General features: G+C 36.6%; 1 protein-coding gene across 1 annotated transcript; it reads left to right on the plus strand.

The window, feature by feature from the left end:
- Window positions 1-3,245: 3,245 nt before the first annotated feature.
- LOC129255512 (motor neuron and pancreas homeobox protein 1-like) lies at window positions 3,246-12,634 on the plus strand. The gene is made up of 3 exons (XM_064096009.1): window positions 3,246-3,267; window positions 7,686-7,846; window positions 10,828-12,634. Exons 1-3 carry the CDS (start codon window positions 3,246-3,248, stop codon window positions 11,239-11,241), a joined length of 597 nt encoding a protein of 198 aa, XP_063952079.1. The 3' UTR covers window positions 11,242-12,634.
- The last annotated feature ends 5,837 nt before the right edge of the window (window positions 12,635-18,471 follow it).

Consider the following 18,471-nt stretch of genomic DNA (forward strand, 5'->3'; position numbering starts at 1 on the left):
TGTATTTCATGAAAATGAGCAACATAAAGGGTACACTCTTGGAGCAAATTGCTCAATATTATTCGCCTTTTGACGCAGTATGATGGCTTTGATTGGCTTTGATTTTACATCATCCCCTCCTCGCATTATCGCCTTTCAGAGATGGTTAAATCAGCGAGGACATCAAGTTTTTTTCATGACTTTAAAAATTGCTTTATTGCAGCGTTTTCGATCGAAATTTAACTGAGCGCCTCGGAGACCAACGGCTTGTAAAATAAAATCAATTGCCCTCGACTCTCAAAGTGGTAAAGGGGGAGGAAAATGAAACTTTCTGTAGGAAATGTAGTCTGAGATTTAATAGCCAAACAATCTTGTTTGTTCATTCTTATGAAAAAGTAATATAGGCAATAGCTGTAACAACCTTGGATTTTACGTCAATCTATTCTTTCTCTGTTATATTGACGAAATCTGGAAAGTTAATCAATAAGAGTGTTATGAAGTTTTATGCACCCATTCTTATAAATTGAACTACCAAACTGAGTTTGTAGGACATATCATTATTACCTTTTAGATAAATCAAATATGTTAAAATAAGAAAATTATTTTGTTTACTGTTCCTTAATGTTCCAGAGCCAGTACATCTACATTATATGAATTAAAAAACCCACTCAACTCGATACAATTTTGTTTGTTAACAAATCAATCCTCAACTGCGCATGCGCAGAAAGATATTACCTGCATGTACACAGAAAGCAGATAGATGCCAAGTGAATTGCTTCACCAATATGTTTAATAAGTCAGGTCTTCAACTCCGTTATAGATTTTAATTGCTATTTGGTTGGGCATGTCAGTTTCGCAGTGCAACTGAGAAATCTATAAGTTGTGTAGAAACAGGTTTTCAAAAGCAATCAAAGGCTATGTGTACTCGATTTGGCGGAAAATGAGCAAACTCACGTTGTTGTAAGACCACGCAGTTTGATGCAGACGATGTGATGGCTATACCCCCGCCGTTTCCCGCCAATAATTTCTCGGACAAGCAAAAAGCCCACTGGCGGAATAATCAGCTTCCCATCGGCACACAACCCCGCGCGATTTGAGACCAACCGTTTCCTCTCCATTCTTCTCAAATCGTTTATTAAAAATCTTGGCCGAACAATAGAAAATCATCTGATGATCACCGCCATTAATTTCTTTTTCTCCATCGGCACGAAATTCAAATGAAGCTGGTCTTTTGCTTTATCCACATTTTCACTTTTTTTCTGTCTCTTTCTCTTTTCCTTTCATCATTTTAATCTAATCGTCATCGCCATGCTTCGTCCTCTTCGCAAATTTTCACAGTTGTTGGTTTATTAATTCGCCATTTCCACCTGTCTTTAGGGTTATACAATTTTGTTTAATTTTGTTTATTTCAATAAAAAAATATTATCCATGTCATATTTTCTATCCATGAATATTAATTCTATTCTCACGGATTATAAATGTCTTTTAATTGTCTTGTATCATATTTTGTATCAATCATTTCGAGTCTTACTCCCCCCTTAAGAAATGCACTCTCTGGAAATAGTCCATGCTCTCTTTCTATCAATTAATGATTGAATAACTCATATAAGACGTCACAATTACTGGTAATGATGCAGTCCCTCTAAGGGAGTTTCTGTTCATCGCTTCTCCATAAACTTGTATAGATGGAACCAATAGTTGAGACGGAACAGCAAATAGAGGTGAAATTATAGACGATGAGCTACGTGCCAGTTCTATTTAACTCTGTTTAATGCTATAGCTGAGACATTGCCATATGATTTTACGATGTGATTGGTAAATACGATTGACTTCTTTTCTTCCCTCTTTATCTGTCCAATGATGTATCGAGTGTCTTAAGACCAATGACTCAAATGGAGGTAAGACGCACAACATGTGCGAACAAATCTGTTCAAAATGAAGAAGAAGAGATATAGGAATAATTATGCTATGCTAAAATCAAGCCTTCGTTATAGATAAATGCATTTCGTGCATGAAAGCAGCAAAATGTACTTTTTGCTGCTTTCATATTAGATTTCTCAATTGTTGGTGAGCTACTCTATGCACCACAATAATTGAAAAAGAAAAGAGGGAATTTGAATGTGTCAGAATTTTGTTCAAACACATCTTAGAAAATGAGTCCCAAAGCGCTTCTGGAGAGGTTGAAAAACAAGTTCGTCATCTCGATATTTGAAGTTGAGAGCTATTGCAACATTTTCTGCAACACATTCGTCCCGTGTACTCTGAAGTTGTAACCCTCGACGTATATTTTGTTTTATGATTTTACATACATAAATAAAATAGTTTGTTTCCAACTTTTATCACAATTTTATAGTTCATAACTACTGAGAAGACTTTGATCAAAGTTTAAACTGACTATCTTGAATACACAATATTGTCAATGATAAAATTCACCTCATTATTTCGTCGTTAAATCTCATTTTCTGTACGTGTCTCGTTGCACGTTAGAGGGAATCTTTGTTAGGAGGCAAACCCATGCATGCATGAGACGTCACTTTGAAAGTGCAACAACGGCTTAGGATATTATATTAAACGCATCTCACAACTTGATATACAATGAATCTTTTCAAAATACAGCTTGTTTCATGCTGGGTTTGTTCTACTCAACTTATTAGTTTAACTACCAAGCAAATCATCACTCAGTGCCAATATGAAAACCATAAACCTTAATACAAATGAAAAATCTGATAATATAATTAAATTGATATTTACAGTAAGCAGTGCGATTCTAATAATACACTGAAAATACTTATATTGTTAAAATAGCTTATGTGGCTTAAAATCGATGTATCACCTTTTATTCATATTTTTTTAACAGAAAAGTTGAAAGAGTGGAAAGATCACTCAAAGAAATATAAGTTAATTTCATTTAATCAAAGAGCGTGATCGGTACTGTTAAAATATTTTTATTGGTGTAAGTATATACGCATTGAAAATGATGAAGACATGCAATTATATCAAAAGGGCAGGCAGGGAATATTTTGATTGAAACAATATTTAGATGAGTAATTCTTGATGGTGGTAGAAAGTTAAATACATTCATAATCACCAAGGAGAGGCTTAAGCTAGGATTTAAGCAAGGAAAAGTCGACAATCTTGATGCGACCTGAGAGAAAGTGGGCGGGAATAAAGCTTCCCCATCATTTGATCCGATACAAACATGTTAGATGGTAGGATAATAAGATTAGGAGCACATTTTGCCATTGCCCCATCTCACAAGAGGCACGATGAGGAAACCTTGTCTGAGTGGTATCCATTCCTTTCCATGGCCCATCAAATAGAATTACGTTAATGAAAATGGCTTGGGCTTCCTAATTACAAACACCTCTCAACTTAACGCGCGTCTAGTGAAAAAGACCAACAAGTCAGACGTGCCTACCGACCTTCGCTTCTAATATGCAGTCGTTGCTATGTGCTTTCTCAAGCAAGTTGTAAAAGACAGTTTGTAGAGGGGAATGTGGAAGCAACCCGACGCCATCTTTTCTGACGCATTTCAGGTGGGTGCTGAAAGTGAAATATAAATTATGCGGCTGAAGATTTAAATCCATTAAAGTCTTCAATAGATTTGCTTGTGGCGATAATATCTATAATTTGAAATGTCTCCGACGATTTGCGGGAAGGTATTGGGGAACTAATTGGGCTGCGGGAAAGGCGACAAAAAGAGCAAGCGGAGATTTAGGAGCTGGTTTCTGGAGGGGTAGATTACAAGCCCCATCAGTCATAACATAGGGGTTCTAACGGTGCGCTGACACGCCTATGTAGCCACACTGAAAAATGACGGAGCAAGAGGGTAAACGGTTTACATGCCTCGGCCAGGAATCCAACCGCCACATCGGAGCGCATTAGTTGATTGGATTGGATTCTAAGTGGTGCTGAAAAATGTCCACCGTCGTAGAAAATTGTATCATCGCTGCCGTAAAATAGAAGAAATGTAATAATCGGGTCCTGCGAGTGGGGTCCTAATCACCGAGTGAGAGAGAGAACCCAGATATAAGGTGACTATTCGTCGGCTTTTAACCTCTCTAATTAGGTGCGCCAGAGATAGGTTAGGCGCACGGTACGTGCGAAGGCACCATTGGAAGGTAAATCAACGAAGACTCCTCTATCCAAAGACGACCACGAAATCTAAGTAAATCGTGCTTAGCTCTGAATGCGGATATTAGATTTGGGAGCGGAATTCCCGATGGAGTATGGGATTGGATTGCGAATTAAATCCCGTAGTAAATTAAATTCAACGCAGATTCTGAGATCGGGATGGGTTGGATACGAGATTCACTGGCAAACAGACAACCATGCCCATCCGTATACCCCTTTTTCTAAAACAAACGTTCAGCTCCTTTATGAATGAAATAATTTTAGAGACTTAAAACAAAGATATTTTCCAAATGGTATCAATTATCGTTCTCTCCTCCTGAATAGCCATTGATTTACGAAGAACATAATGGCTATTGTTTGATTTGATACGAGATCTGTCTCACAAGAGATCGTTTAAGGGTATCTACTTTCAGCCTAAAGTTCTCACAAGGTGCGAGATTTCCCCTGTTTGTCAATATTTATTTTGCAATACTCATGTCGCCAAAGCTTCCGAATATTTGGACGATGAAATTTTTCATCATAACTTTCCTCAAGCATTATTGAACATTTCGGTGAGAACAAAATGAGTAGTAAAAATTCGCGGATACTATTACTGAACTAATAACACAGTAAGCTTTATGGGTCGCCGGATCTCTTTCAACGTCACGCTTGTATTGGAGGGTGGGTTGTATACCAGCGAGAAACTCTTTACTTTCATTGATTGTTTTATTAGTGATTGGTGACAAACGTGTGAAGTCACGTGACCCGTCTCTCGAGTTGACAGAGCTGTTGGACTCTATTCCCGAAGCACACCAAAAACGTGCGGAGTTTTGTCAAATCACAACTTCTCGAAAGGGGGAGAGAAACTTTAACCCCGCTTGCTTTCAATCATCGTGATTGGACGGTAGGACATCGTGACTTTGTTAAGATTGTTCTCATTTCTAGACTTAATGGGATGGGATAGTTAGAAGGGATAATGTATTCCTGATTTGATTTGGTGGAGGAAGGAATAGGCTGCATTAAGTCAAACTGGTCGCAGGCATAATCATTGCCCTATTTGATATCAGTTTGCGCCATCAACTTATCGATGCAAGTTATAGGTATAACCATGGACCTATTCGTAATAGGTCCATGGTATAACGAAAAAGGAACAAAACAATATAATAGACGTAATTTTAAAGCTATACCAATTTCAATTGTTTTCAGGGTTTCTTATCAAATTTCTTGAACAATCATATCAATATATGACCACAACAAAATTAACGTATGGGTCAAAGGACGTACTCTCCACATAAAAACAAGTCCTTATTTCATTAATGGTATAAGACAAACAAAAAGAAAGAAAAAATCTTATCCAATTCATTATGCACGGTAGTTTGATCCCAGTTTTATTATGCCGAGTACTGTTATTTTGGCGCATGCATGCTCGATTTCAACATTTCAGACAGAGATTTGATTAACAAGCTTATTACACTATTTGAAAATATAAGGAGAGTGACGCACAGAATTTGAAATTTGAAGACCCAAATTCGCTGTCGAGCGGAAATTATTTTCAGTTCGGTTCGACTCACGACACCCCTGAACGGAACCTATTACCACCAGCACTCTCCTGACGACCATCCCCGCTACTCATCGGGGAGGAAATCCGACTAATAGCCCTGGGACTCCGTCGAGTTAACTCGTCCCAGAACGAGCATCTTTTTACTTTCCAAAAGAAAGACGGGTAAACAGACTACTTGAAAAAGACTAATAATGAGCTAATAAGCTGCAAGTTGAAGGGGACTCTAAGGTATTATCTGATATTCGAAATGGCCCCTGATTTCAGCCTCAATTTAGCGTTTGAATGGCTAAATGAAATTGAATCCTTGGAAAGGGGCGTCAAAAACATGCAATTAAAGATTAAACACCGCGATTTTTTTGCCCGGTGCTTTATGAAGTTAAGGGATGTTATTAAAAGTCTTTAAAGCTAAATTATAGAATACAATATACCCTATACAGCATAAATTGCATGGATTTAAAATAAATCAAACTTGACTGTATAGTTGGGAACCAAACGATTTATTTGATACTTGAAATTTATTTCATTTTTTATTATTTTACGAAACTTAGTAATGAAGATAGATAACTTAAAGTAAAAGAAGAAATGAGTCATATAAGATTTTAGTTTGAATGGATCTCTCTGAATCAAAAGTGAATCTTTCACGTTTTATTTTAAAGGAGGGCCCCCGGGAAGTGTGTCAAGGTTTTTCAATAATGGGGCTAATTTATTAGGTTGGGAGGATAGACACGCATAAATACCTAAAAGTGTGTTAAGCCGAAGATTGGAATAGAATATCGCATAAATTTGATATTGTGATCATGATGCACCGGCTTCAGCATTTAAAAACTGTTGAAGTTTGGATTTAAAAAAAGTAACAAGCTGGCCAAGAGGGCCTATGAAAATGATCTCAAAGACCTTTACTTGTATAATCCGTCACCATACTTGGTCTAGATTTTCCCCTATAAATCCCTTGTCTTTGAAGAATGCCTTACTATCCTATTTCAATCACTCTCGAGTAAAGGTTAACTTCTTGATTAATTCAATAAAATCAAATCAATTACAATTTTCTAAATCACTTCAAAACTCTACGCATGATTGATATTTGTGATCTTTGACGATTTTGAAGAAGGAGGTGCACGGTGTTGTGTTACACGGTTACAGCAGGTTCATAGGCGCTCTGAGGATTAAAACACTGCGCATCCTCTATCTTTGAAAAGTAAGATAATGCGATCTTTGGTCGGTGTATGAACAGCGGGTACGCCTGGTACGTCCGTCTACGGATGACGGGTGCCTACCAGTTCGCTTATTGTTGGTTGGATGAGGTTCTGAGGTTAAACGGCGATTGGTTATGTTCACGGGGGAGATTGCATGAGGCGGGGATTGACGCCCTTGGTCACCGGGGAGAGATTGGAGGACACGCAAAGACACGATAATCCATTCCACGTGCAACTGGAATAGAATACTCAAATCACCATGTAATTGTTAAATTGAATGCGATGTATTGTGGTCATGAATATCTGAAATCATTGCATCTCAATTCTATTCACTTTCCTTTCCTTTCATTAGTTATCACCTCCTCTTTCTTGCATTCTCTAATTTCTCGTTTTTTCGCCCTTTTCGGTTCCTATAGTCTTTATTGCCCCCCTTCTCACTCCCTCTCTCTTTTTAAGTCTTGATCAAAGATAAAATATTATCCAGGTTAAGAGTCATGATTATTCACAATAGAGAACTGTGGTCTGAATCTAATGATTTTACATTATTGTAAGCATCTTCAGTCATCAAAATGAAAAATAAAAAATAAAGTACATTCGCACGATCGCATCACAGGCAATGTATATCTCTTCTGTAATCGTTTAATCTTCCTGGGATCTTCCGTTGATTTCATCTTTCCATGTTTTAACCTGTTTGTTCGAATGTTTCAGTGTATTGTCTCAATCCTGTTAATGGATGGTATAATGCATCATTAAAATACATTATTATCACATTTTCAATGTTTTGTCAAATCATCTTCTTTAGTCTAATAAAATTCTGATTTTTCTTCCCCCCAATGCAGGTCCAAATCCTCCTACAGTCCTTGGAAAGACACGGCGCCCTCGTACGGCCTTCACAAGTCAACAACTCCTCGAACTTGAGCAACAGTTTCGGAAGAATAAATATCTGTCAAGACCTAAGCGATTCGAAGTGGCTACATCCCTTATGTTGACAGAAACTCAGGTGAGAAAGCATTGACATCAATAGTCTAGACTTATTAAATGTGGTGGGTAATTCATTGTAATCAAGTCTCCAAAGAGTTATTGCCATAACCTCATGGTCGAAGATAATATCATGATGGAGCAAATCTACAGACAGTTCTAAAATGATGGCAACACGTGTATTCTTTGCAATCTCTAACAGGTTTTAAGATAAATTGTCTCATGCACCGTTTTAAGTTGTATAATTTTCATCCTCATGGTGGTAAATCGGATTTGAGATTTCATAGGAAGCTTCGTTTGACGGGTAGGGGTAAGGCGTAATCAGAAAAGGGTAATTGGCGCAATAAACGTTCATTACATCTGGTATTCATGAACTGAATGCAAAAGGAGACAAAAAACAGACATCACCAGCAAAAAAGGGGATTAAACGGAAACAAAAGAAGACATCAACAGCGACAAAAGTGTCTTTTTAACCCACCAGCGAGAAAAAAGGAGGTTTTAACCCCTTTTTTCCGCTGGTGATGTCTGTTTTACCTCCGTTTGCATAACCCCCTTTTTTCACCGGCAAAAAGGGGGTTGAACGGAAACAAAAACAGACATTACCAGCGAAAAGGGGGGTTATTATTAATAATCCCCTTTTTAAACAGACATCACAGGTGATGTATGTTTTTTGTCTCCGTTTGCATAACTCCCCTTTTGCGCCGGTGGTGTCTGTTTTTGTCTCCGTTTGCAATGATGAAACCAATAATCTAAATGATACCGGATGTTAATGAACGTTTATTGCGCCAATTCTCCTTTTCTGATTACGCGTTACCCCTACCCATCAAACGAAGCTTCCTATGAAATCTCAAATCCGATTTACCATCATGAGGATAAAAATTATATTTATTGTGGGGGCGAGAGTCAAAATATCCTTGAGCAAAAATTGCTTGGCCCTCTTTGCCATCAGGAGACTATCAATTACTCTTCTTTTCAGTCAGTTATATTTGTGTCGGAAAGAGATAATCATACAATGAAGTAAGAAATGACTCTGCTTAAACAAATGGGGAGAGAAAAAATCATTTGAAAATTATATAAGTTGTACCTGCCTTGACGAAATAAAACAAAAAAAACCTACATTACGATGATTATGTTGTGAAAAATAGATAGTGGATGAAACGAATACCAAGAAGATGAAGAAGAAGAAAGATAGAGAAAGTCAAGTGTGGTGGAAGTGATGGATAGATAGAAGAATTTTACAAGGGAATAAAATTGAAATGGAGGTGAAGCACTAGCCTCCAGCGGACAGCTGTTAATTTGATTATTATTGTTTCCTCTCACTTTGGCAGTGGAGAAATTAAATCATTGCTCGTTCGCTTCCCCCAGAAAATATTATTAGCTGCGAAAAGATGAGATCTAATATTGGAACTTGATTGGGTGTTAGATGCCGGGGACATTTTAGGAGGTTCTTTTTCTTGTATGAAGGGGCAATTTGAAGAAGGAAAGAGATGAAGCTTTAACAGCTTTTGGAGGATGATGAAATTGGCCCCAGGTTATTCCAACTTATTTGGTTATCTCGTCGAAATTGTCAACGATATGCCCGCTGATTATTTTAAATGAACCCCCAAATTCGCGAAAGTGTTATTTGGTTTAAGATTTCTCAAAAGTATATGGTATTTCACAATCCATTTCAAATCGATATAGCTTTTACGAGCCTGATATTGATTTCCTATTCCCATCACTTTTATTAGTTATCACAAGGGAACAGGCAACTTTCTTAAAAAAACATGCGTCTTGTTTTCATAAAACTAATGTTTGAAATTTACTTTACTAATTCATAATTGGCTGAACAAATTTGGCAAGATTTAAGACAGGAAAGGAATCTTATTTGTACCTTAATAAGATATCCATTGATTCTAAAATGAATTCATTTTTATTCAGCAAACATACATGTATAGGAAACTCTGAAGAAAAAAAACAGGCACTATAAGTGTGTTTGTCATCGTAGTGTTACTCATTGGTTCATAATTACATTATTTCAATATTATTCTTGGAGACTACCACAAAAAACGAAAATAACAATATATCGAATTTGTACTTCATTTAAAATAGGTGTGCTGCTTGCATGTGACGCCACAAACTGAAAATGTTAAAATTTCATAACTCAAGCTTATTTTCCGTTTTCATGTTTTGTTTTTTGCTTTGTAGTAATCTTTATTATTCATTCAAATAAATTTCATACATACATGATAAAGAAAATATAAAACAAAATGACAATTGCAGCTGTTAATACACAAATCAAATTACACTGTAATAAACATGGCAGATAAATTGTATCAGAACAGAGAAATAATCCGAAATCATGCAAAAAATAACATTTCAACAAGTAATATATGCAGCTAAAGCAAATAAAAAACGTAACGTAACAGCTACGCAAACTGAAAGAATGAATGGATATTAAGAATTCTCCCGCCCCATGAGTCCCCCCCCCCCCTCCTATCATACCCCAAAGCTGAACGAACTAACACATCGACACCAACAAACAAAATAAATAGACATAAAAAACACCATACACATAAAGGAGAGAGAAAAAAAAAGACAGGAACAATTAACACAAAGAAAATAAAACACAACAACAACGAACCAACTGTTTTGCTTTACGATCATCCGATAGTATGCCCGTAGTGTGATCGTATGACCTACCCTGCTTAATCGTACAAACTCCTTAGAGTGGTATATCTTACGATTGTTTTTGTTCTGATTCAAGATTATCGTAGGGTCTACGTATACGATGCCATCCAAAAGAAAGTAGACTCATTCTCTGTATGACGATCGTAGCAAATGTAAACGAGTCATTGTGCTTTGATATTTTTTTTTCACCAATCCATACAATTTTAGGCTTTTATGAAAACCAACTTGGAATTTGTCTTAATTCAATTCATTGCATACCGTGTTAGGCATCTTCAAAATGACTACAAACGTGACCTAATGACAGTTTTATATACATTTTGTTTGTGATTATAGGTCAAGATTTGGTTCCAGAACCGCAGGATGAAATGGAAGCGAAGCAAGAAGGCTAAGGACCAGCCACAACAAGACCGTAACGCCGTCAAAGACACAACCGATTCACTCCCGAAGTCATCCGAACTGTCTACAATAAAAGCCGAACCATCTCCGACAGACATTGATTCGAACGTTTTGCTTAAAAGTGATCGCTTACACGACATTGACAGAGAGGAATTAGAATACGATGATGAAGATGATCTTGGGATGGGAGATGCTGACGAAGACGACGAAGATGACGACCTGGGCAATGACATGAAAATAGCGGGGATGTGTGAACCTCGAGAATTGTCGAATAATGTGTTTGCGTCAGACCATATGACGTCATCGCCACCGAGACTTGTCAACAGTCATTTGCTAGAAATAGTTCGTTAATACATGGAACACTTCAATGTTTACAAGCAAAAAAAATGGAGCTAGAAGAAATATGACATTAATTGTTTATATTTAAAGACTCTGACGTCTGAAGTGTATGAACTGACAATTAAGGCCCTTCTGTCATCTATATTCATTTTTATGGAGTAAACCCCAAAAGGATCATTTGCCGATGTTGTTACTGAAAGCAACTACGAAGATCAGAATTTAGAATTTAATTGTTGGTTCTCCGTACAACTTTTTAAATGTGTATCTAGAACTCAACTATTCATCTTGGCATACTGTAGGAAAGGTGGTAAAAGTAACGTATCTCCCCCCGTCTTTCCCATTGCATTCTTGCCTTTCTCTCTTTCTTAATTTTTTTCTTTCTTATTAATATTATTTCGCTTTCTCATTGTTCATTCATGTTCATTGCGATAAATGCTTTCCTTATTCCGGTAGACAAACAATATGTTATTGAAATATAAATGGAAATATAATAGAAAAAATAAAAATGACATGATTTGGATTATATATCCACTTTGATTCCCACTGAATCGAACTTGATTGGTAAAGTTAAGTCAATTTGAAACTGCTCTCATGAATGGACGTTTATAAAAGAATTAACATTACAATTTTTTTTAATTGAGTTTTAAATCGTGGAGGTGCCATCCCTTTTTAAATCTGCATCGTATTTTAGTTTCCACGTGTTATGATTTGTTTACAAAACAATTGAAATGTTATTTTTGTGCTATCGTGGAAGCTTATTTATAAAAAATTGAATTGGATGCACATGTGTAATAATCACCAAAGAACCATGTTTAGTAATTAGTTATGTGCAACTATAGTATTATTCTCTGTCTTAATGCACACGCTTACTTTTCATTTTTTCGCATCTTATGTTTTATGTCCATGTACAACAAGAATTTCTTTTTCAAATCGCTAAATTAGTTTACATCTGCAAATATTTTTCACTCCATTGTCAAATACCGCAATTGGGCATTGAAAGAAGCTGTCAAAACAGAAATACGAAAAGGCCTGTCACTACGTTATTAGGCCTATATGACATCCGGATGGCACATTATAGAAATAAATATTAAAACAAATAGAATATTTTCGTGCGACAAGTTAATCATTTTGAAGTTCGATAAATACATGTAACTATTCTCAACGCTTGGTGCGTTCATGAGGCATTGTCATTTTTGCTGCTGTTTTATGACTTTCTCATAGGTATGTAAAGTTAGTGTTAAAACACTGTTTATCGTGTGCTTTGATATATGTATCAATTTTCTGTATATAATACGAATTGAATAAGCTATTTATGGTAGTAAAAGTATTGTATATATTCGTTGTTATGAAACAAATGTGATGGTGTATTATCTATTATGAACAATTAAAGTGGCAATCAACGTTATCATTTGCTCATGATTTCACGTGTCTTGACTTCTAAGTATTACTAATGTCATTTGGTTACTGCTGCTATAAAAACATGTTTATTAATTACATCTGTTGGGCTATGATGTGGATAGTCAGGGGCAGAACGTGAAGTACATGGGAAATATTTTACATCACGAATGAGCCCAAAAATTGACCCTTTTTATGAAAATCATATTTCGTGACGGATTTAATCACAATATCTACATGATTCAGAAGATCATTTCCTATTTTACCATTTTCTTTCATTTTCTGTCCTTTCTTCCTTTTTTTTCTCGGTCGTACATTTTTTTCTCATTTAATACAGATTTACACTCTTAAAATGTTGGGCAACATACTGTCCACAAAACAATTGGTTAAAAAATATCCAACTCTGGGTAGTTTTCAACCAATACTGTGTAGTTTTCACCCAAAGCACACATTATTGTTTTAAAACTACCCAGAATTGAATAAAGTTTTAACCAATTGTTGTGTGGAGTATGTTGCCCAACATTCTTAAGAGTGTACGATACAATACTTTTTCACTCAATATTTACGGACAAGTTTTATAAACCATCAAGGTATAATTCTGTCATGAACTTCTTGCATACTGAAACATGGTTTTGATGAGGGCGATGGTGGCGATCATGCTGCTGCTGCTGCTGATGATGATGGTGATGATGATGATGATGATGATGATGATGGTGATGGTGATGATGATGATGATGATGATGGTGATGGTGATGATGATGATTGTAGTTGTAGTGGTGGTATCCTTGGTGATGGTGATGTTGCTAGTTATCATAGTGATCGTGTGGGAGGTAGTAATTTTCATGATGGTGGTGATTTTCATGTGTATGATGATGGTGGTGGTGGTGGTGTATGCTGGTGGTAGTCTTTGGAGTCATATTGGTGGGTGTAATCACATGGATGTGGTTATGGGGATGATTGTGATGATGATGGTGGTGATGGTTGTGAGATGTTGGGAACGAAGCCGGTGTGAATATATTATTTCCCCCTCTGATATTTATAATCGGTGGTTTAATGAGAAAAAATCAGAGGGCACAGCGTGTCGTATAGGATACGAAATTAAATAAGTGGCGAGAAAAAAATTCTGGCCTTTTTATAATAAAAATCTATTTTTTGTGAAAGATTTGTACGTTATAAAAAAAATATATATCATATTTACTATGGTCCCTTGCACATCTTTCTTATTTTCCCTTTCGGGGGTTCGGAGCCCCCAAAGCGCCCCCCTCAATGGAATACACCATTCATTACTATAACAAATACTAACGACAAATCACAGTACATTTTCATGTAATTTACTATACAACGATCCTTTTTTGATTGAAAATTACTTTATGTTCATAAAAGAACTAATGATAAAAAAGCATGAGATGAATTGACTTGTGTTAATATCCAATAAGTATCACATTTGTTAACATTTTTTTTATATGGTTAGTAACTAAAGCGAGCAATTAAGATTGACTATCGTCATCAGTCACATATATTATAAGCGTCCAGATTTGAACAATATTATTTAAGCCAATTAACCTCCAACGTAAATTCATCAAGCGCTAATTAGTATGATCGATATACAACGAGCTAGTTAGATCGATCAGTCACTAAGTCATATAACATTAGCGTTAACGGTCAGTGATTTCTGAATTAATCGTAAATAATACCCAGTGTCCATGTCGCCAAATTATGTTCCTGACACTTCCATGTCTAGACTATCCCAGTAATGATTAGACTAATTAGAGAGAAGGTCTGAAACTGACTACACCATAGTCACTTAATATCGCATTGTTTATAGTACAATACCCTCTGATACAGATGATGAAAATGGCGAGGTGCCGCGATATGTCGTAATGAAAAGGTGGAATACTGGATACTTTGCAGGGCATCGCGAGAACGTGATGGAACTAAATACAAGAACTGTTTGACATAACGTGTGACTCATTGAAATTTATCTAATTGATAATTTAGATACCGTGTGTGAAATAATATTTAGAAATCAGATAAAATTTGACGCTTAAAGTCCGTGCGCCGTTTTGAACAATGGGTTTGGTATCAAAGGGCTTATCTGACGTGCTATAATTAAGAGTGCTAATTGGGAGCTAAGTCGACTCATAGGTTTGATGCTCGAAGCGTCTCCTCGGGTTAAGATCTTTAATTAAAATCCACTGATTTCATTTAATTTATCTGTTAATCTCTCTCTCTCACACACAAACACACCCTCCCTCCCCCCACACACACTTCATACTTCTCACACACACCAAATCCACACCCTCCCATATCAACTCACCTACCCTCCTTCACACACCCAAACGCACACCCACACACACGTCATCTCACTCACAATCACACATCCTCTCCCCCTCATACTCCCCTCCCTTCCCTTTGTCCTGCCCCCTCCCCCGCTCTCCCCTACATTGCTCTCTCTAACCCATTTTCCTCCTCCCCTGTAATTTTCATTCCATCCATTTTATATTCATTATCCCCCCTCCCTATTTGACTTCCTCTCGCTCTCTCTCTCTCTCACACACACACACAAACACACACACCACATTGTTTTTGTCCCTTCGGCGTCTCGCGTATATTGTTCTCTTTCTATCTCTTTTCATATATGCTTTTTTTTCATGATGCAAGTGTGTGAGTTTGTGTGTGAGGATGTGTGAGAATGTCATACTTGACCTGTCCTTTTCGTTCAAAGCAGAATAAACTAGCTCGATGAATATCACTTTCTCTTCTTTCTTTAAATTCAATTGTTTATGCTGAATTATCAAAACAAAAAATATGTGTAAAAAAGTGAGTTAATTGATATATTACAATTCAATTATATAAGGTAACAATCACGTTCTTCTTTTCAACCCAAATACACACAAGAACTCCCCTTACCAAGCTAGTTGTATAATAACCATTGTAGAATACGAATGTACTTTTAATCTTTTAGTGCTGATCTGCTTTTTAAACTACAAACGAAACTGTAAGATGGAAATTTATCGGATGTCTACCAATTTTTTGAAAACATTATTTGCTCTTTGGATTATTGTACGCCATCCAATGATATCATCATTAACCTCACTGTTATAATATCAACAGCACCAGTGTCGATTCCATCTTCATAATTGTCATTACTGTCAGACCTAATAATCAATATTGCTCTATAATAATTATCTAACTTTAATTTAACTTATGTTACCAATATCATAAAATAATGATAGATTTACACTGATGAATATATTGCGTTTCCACTGAAATTGGTACAAGACAGTGTAAAGCCATGTTACATCGGTCCTTCTCTAATTTAAAATTTATGAAAATGACTGCAGAGAGAATTCTGCATCTCATTTGCACTTCATAAAAACCCACATGCAAGGTGAAATCTTATAAAGACACACAACAGAAATTACTTCATAATACAATATTTTTGTACCACATATAGGCAACGCATTTAGCAGCCGCGATATGTTTATTCAGCATTTATTAACTCACGATTTCTCTTAAGATATGATCTTATCACTGCCGCAAATCGATTGCATATTACGTTTTCCTTTCGATTGCAATTGAATTGGAAACAAAATATTTATATAATTGAAGTTGAAGAGCAGGTAGAGACAACATCAATTCGTTATTACTTTTATTCAATTCTGATATCGCATCATCATAGTGTTATTTCATAAAATGTTCTTTTCCTGGAGGACCCCATAGTAGCCTTATATTCCTATAATCTACCATAATTCAATGTACTTTGTTTCCCCCCTCTCTCTCCCCCCCCCCCCCTCTCTCTATCTCATTCTCTGTCTATATCCTCCCAGTTTACCGTTATCTATCTTTACTACTCTTGTTATTTATCTATTTATTTATTTATTTTATTTATTCTATTTTTATATATATTTGTGCCTATCTATGTCTATAAATCAATCTGTAATTTACATTTCATCTACGTATTTTGTATCTCTCCCTCTCTGTGAAAATTCTATTAAACAACCCATAATGTTAAAAATGACTCAAGTAGGCCTATTTGAAATAATTGTCATGTCGAATTTATTGACACGTTAAAGTGTCAAGCAATCCTTTTTAGTATATCACACGTCATCAGTGGCGTACCTAGGATTTTTCACAGGGGGGGGCAAAATCAGCCGCCAAAAAATTTGACAAGCAAAAAAAAAAAAAAAAAAAGGTCTTCAATAAAAAAAATTAAGGTTCTCGTACCAGAAAAAAAATTGACAAGCAAAAAAAAAAAAAAAAAAAAAAAAAAAAAAAAAGGTCTTCAAGCTCATCAGGGGGGGGGGGGGCAAAAAAGGTATTTTAAGCTCGTCAGGGGGGCAGGTATATGACTTTTGTATGGGTTGTGGCTCGTCAGGGGGGGCAGAGTGCCCCCCCTGCCCCCCCCCCCCCCGTAGGTACGCTAGTGCACGTCATACAGAATATATAGGCTTTGCAATAACTTTAATCTACTTTAACATCTAACAAAGATGATGAATATCGTAATCAAAACTATTGTGTTTTCCGGTTATGTTTATATGGTGGTCAAACTTTCTATTTGCAGAGCCATCTTAAGCCCTCAGCCCCTAGCCACACATCCGTTTGATCGAGATATTTCAATTTGTTTAATTGAGCCCAACAAGACAGCATGATATCGGTTTCTTTGAGGGTAAAGCCGCGTCTCTAATCCAATCATAAAACTTCAAGTTGATTTTGGCGGTTTGTCCAAGTGCTGGTTGAGTGTCAGCATAAGGTGTGTGGAGGCTGAAAGTCATCGGGCTAGCTTCGGCGTGCTCGACAGTTTATTTTACACCTTTCTCGTGCTTCTCGCTGAATGCGACACGACACCTTTTTTCCCCTCCGTATTTTCATTCCATCTTTTCCCTCGTATATTCCGCATGGCGATTCATCGGATTTTGAAGCACGGCCCGGTGATTAGACGGCTATCAAAAAGTGTCGAAACCATACAGGCAAATCGGCTCAAATCTAATTTGGTCATTACGACTTCTTGGCTCGGGGCAATTGAATAAACGCAAACATCTTCCATTATTTCGCTTTCCCTCGTCTTTGGGAGAGCATGATGATAGGAGGATAGAATGAGATTCTATGGGCGAAGTGGATATGAGGGTTGATCCAATATTCTGTCTGCTTAATCTGTTTACTACTCCATGACCTGAGCATTTATCCGCCATCTTACCCTCTTGGGATCTACAAAATGGTTTAGCTTGCCGGATGATGCCCAGTCAACCTGACAAATATATATAACGATCATGTTTTAACGAGGCTCTCTTTCCTTATAAGCTTATGCGGTTCTAAAGTAGGATGATGTTCGCCATAGCGGGTGTCCATGATGTTCATGATGACTCTCATTTGGGTGGAATGCAATGACTTAAATCTAAATCATTATGAATTATACAGCTGTCTTTTTCTGATAAATAGGTGATACGGACATTGTTTTTTATGCACTTTTTGAAAAATATTGTTATTAGTTCACACTAAAGCAATTTCAAACAAAGATTAAAAAGGATGGCCTATTGAATTAAAAAAAAATGCTTGTACAATTCTTTCCCAAGATATGAATTTTTAGTGAAGTATCTCTCTGTCAACCAGTACTGAAACTTCGTATTATTTTTGTCAGCGAAGCATTCAAGAAAAACAAATAGCGGATGCAACCTAACCAACTGGAAGTCTAACTTAACATGACAACGATGGACGAGCTCTTTCTCTCCTGAGCAAGACTTGGACACACTTTAATATTCAATGGGACATAAAATTGATTGGCGATAGATATCATGTATCTGGGACTGGGTAAACCAAGATGCGTATGTCAACCGACGATCGTGGGTA

This window comes from Lytechinus pictus, chromosome 3 (assembly GCF_037042905.1).
Source record: "Lytechinus pictus isolate F3 Inbred chromosome 3, Lp3.0, whole genome shotgun sequence".
NCBI classification, from domain to species: domain Eukaryota; kingdom Metazoa; phylum Echinodermata; class Echinoidea; order Temnopleuroida; family Toxopneustidae; genus Lytechinus; species Lytechinus pictus.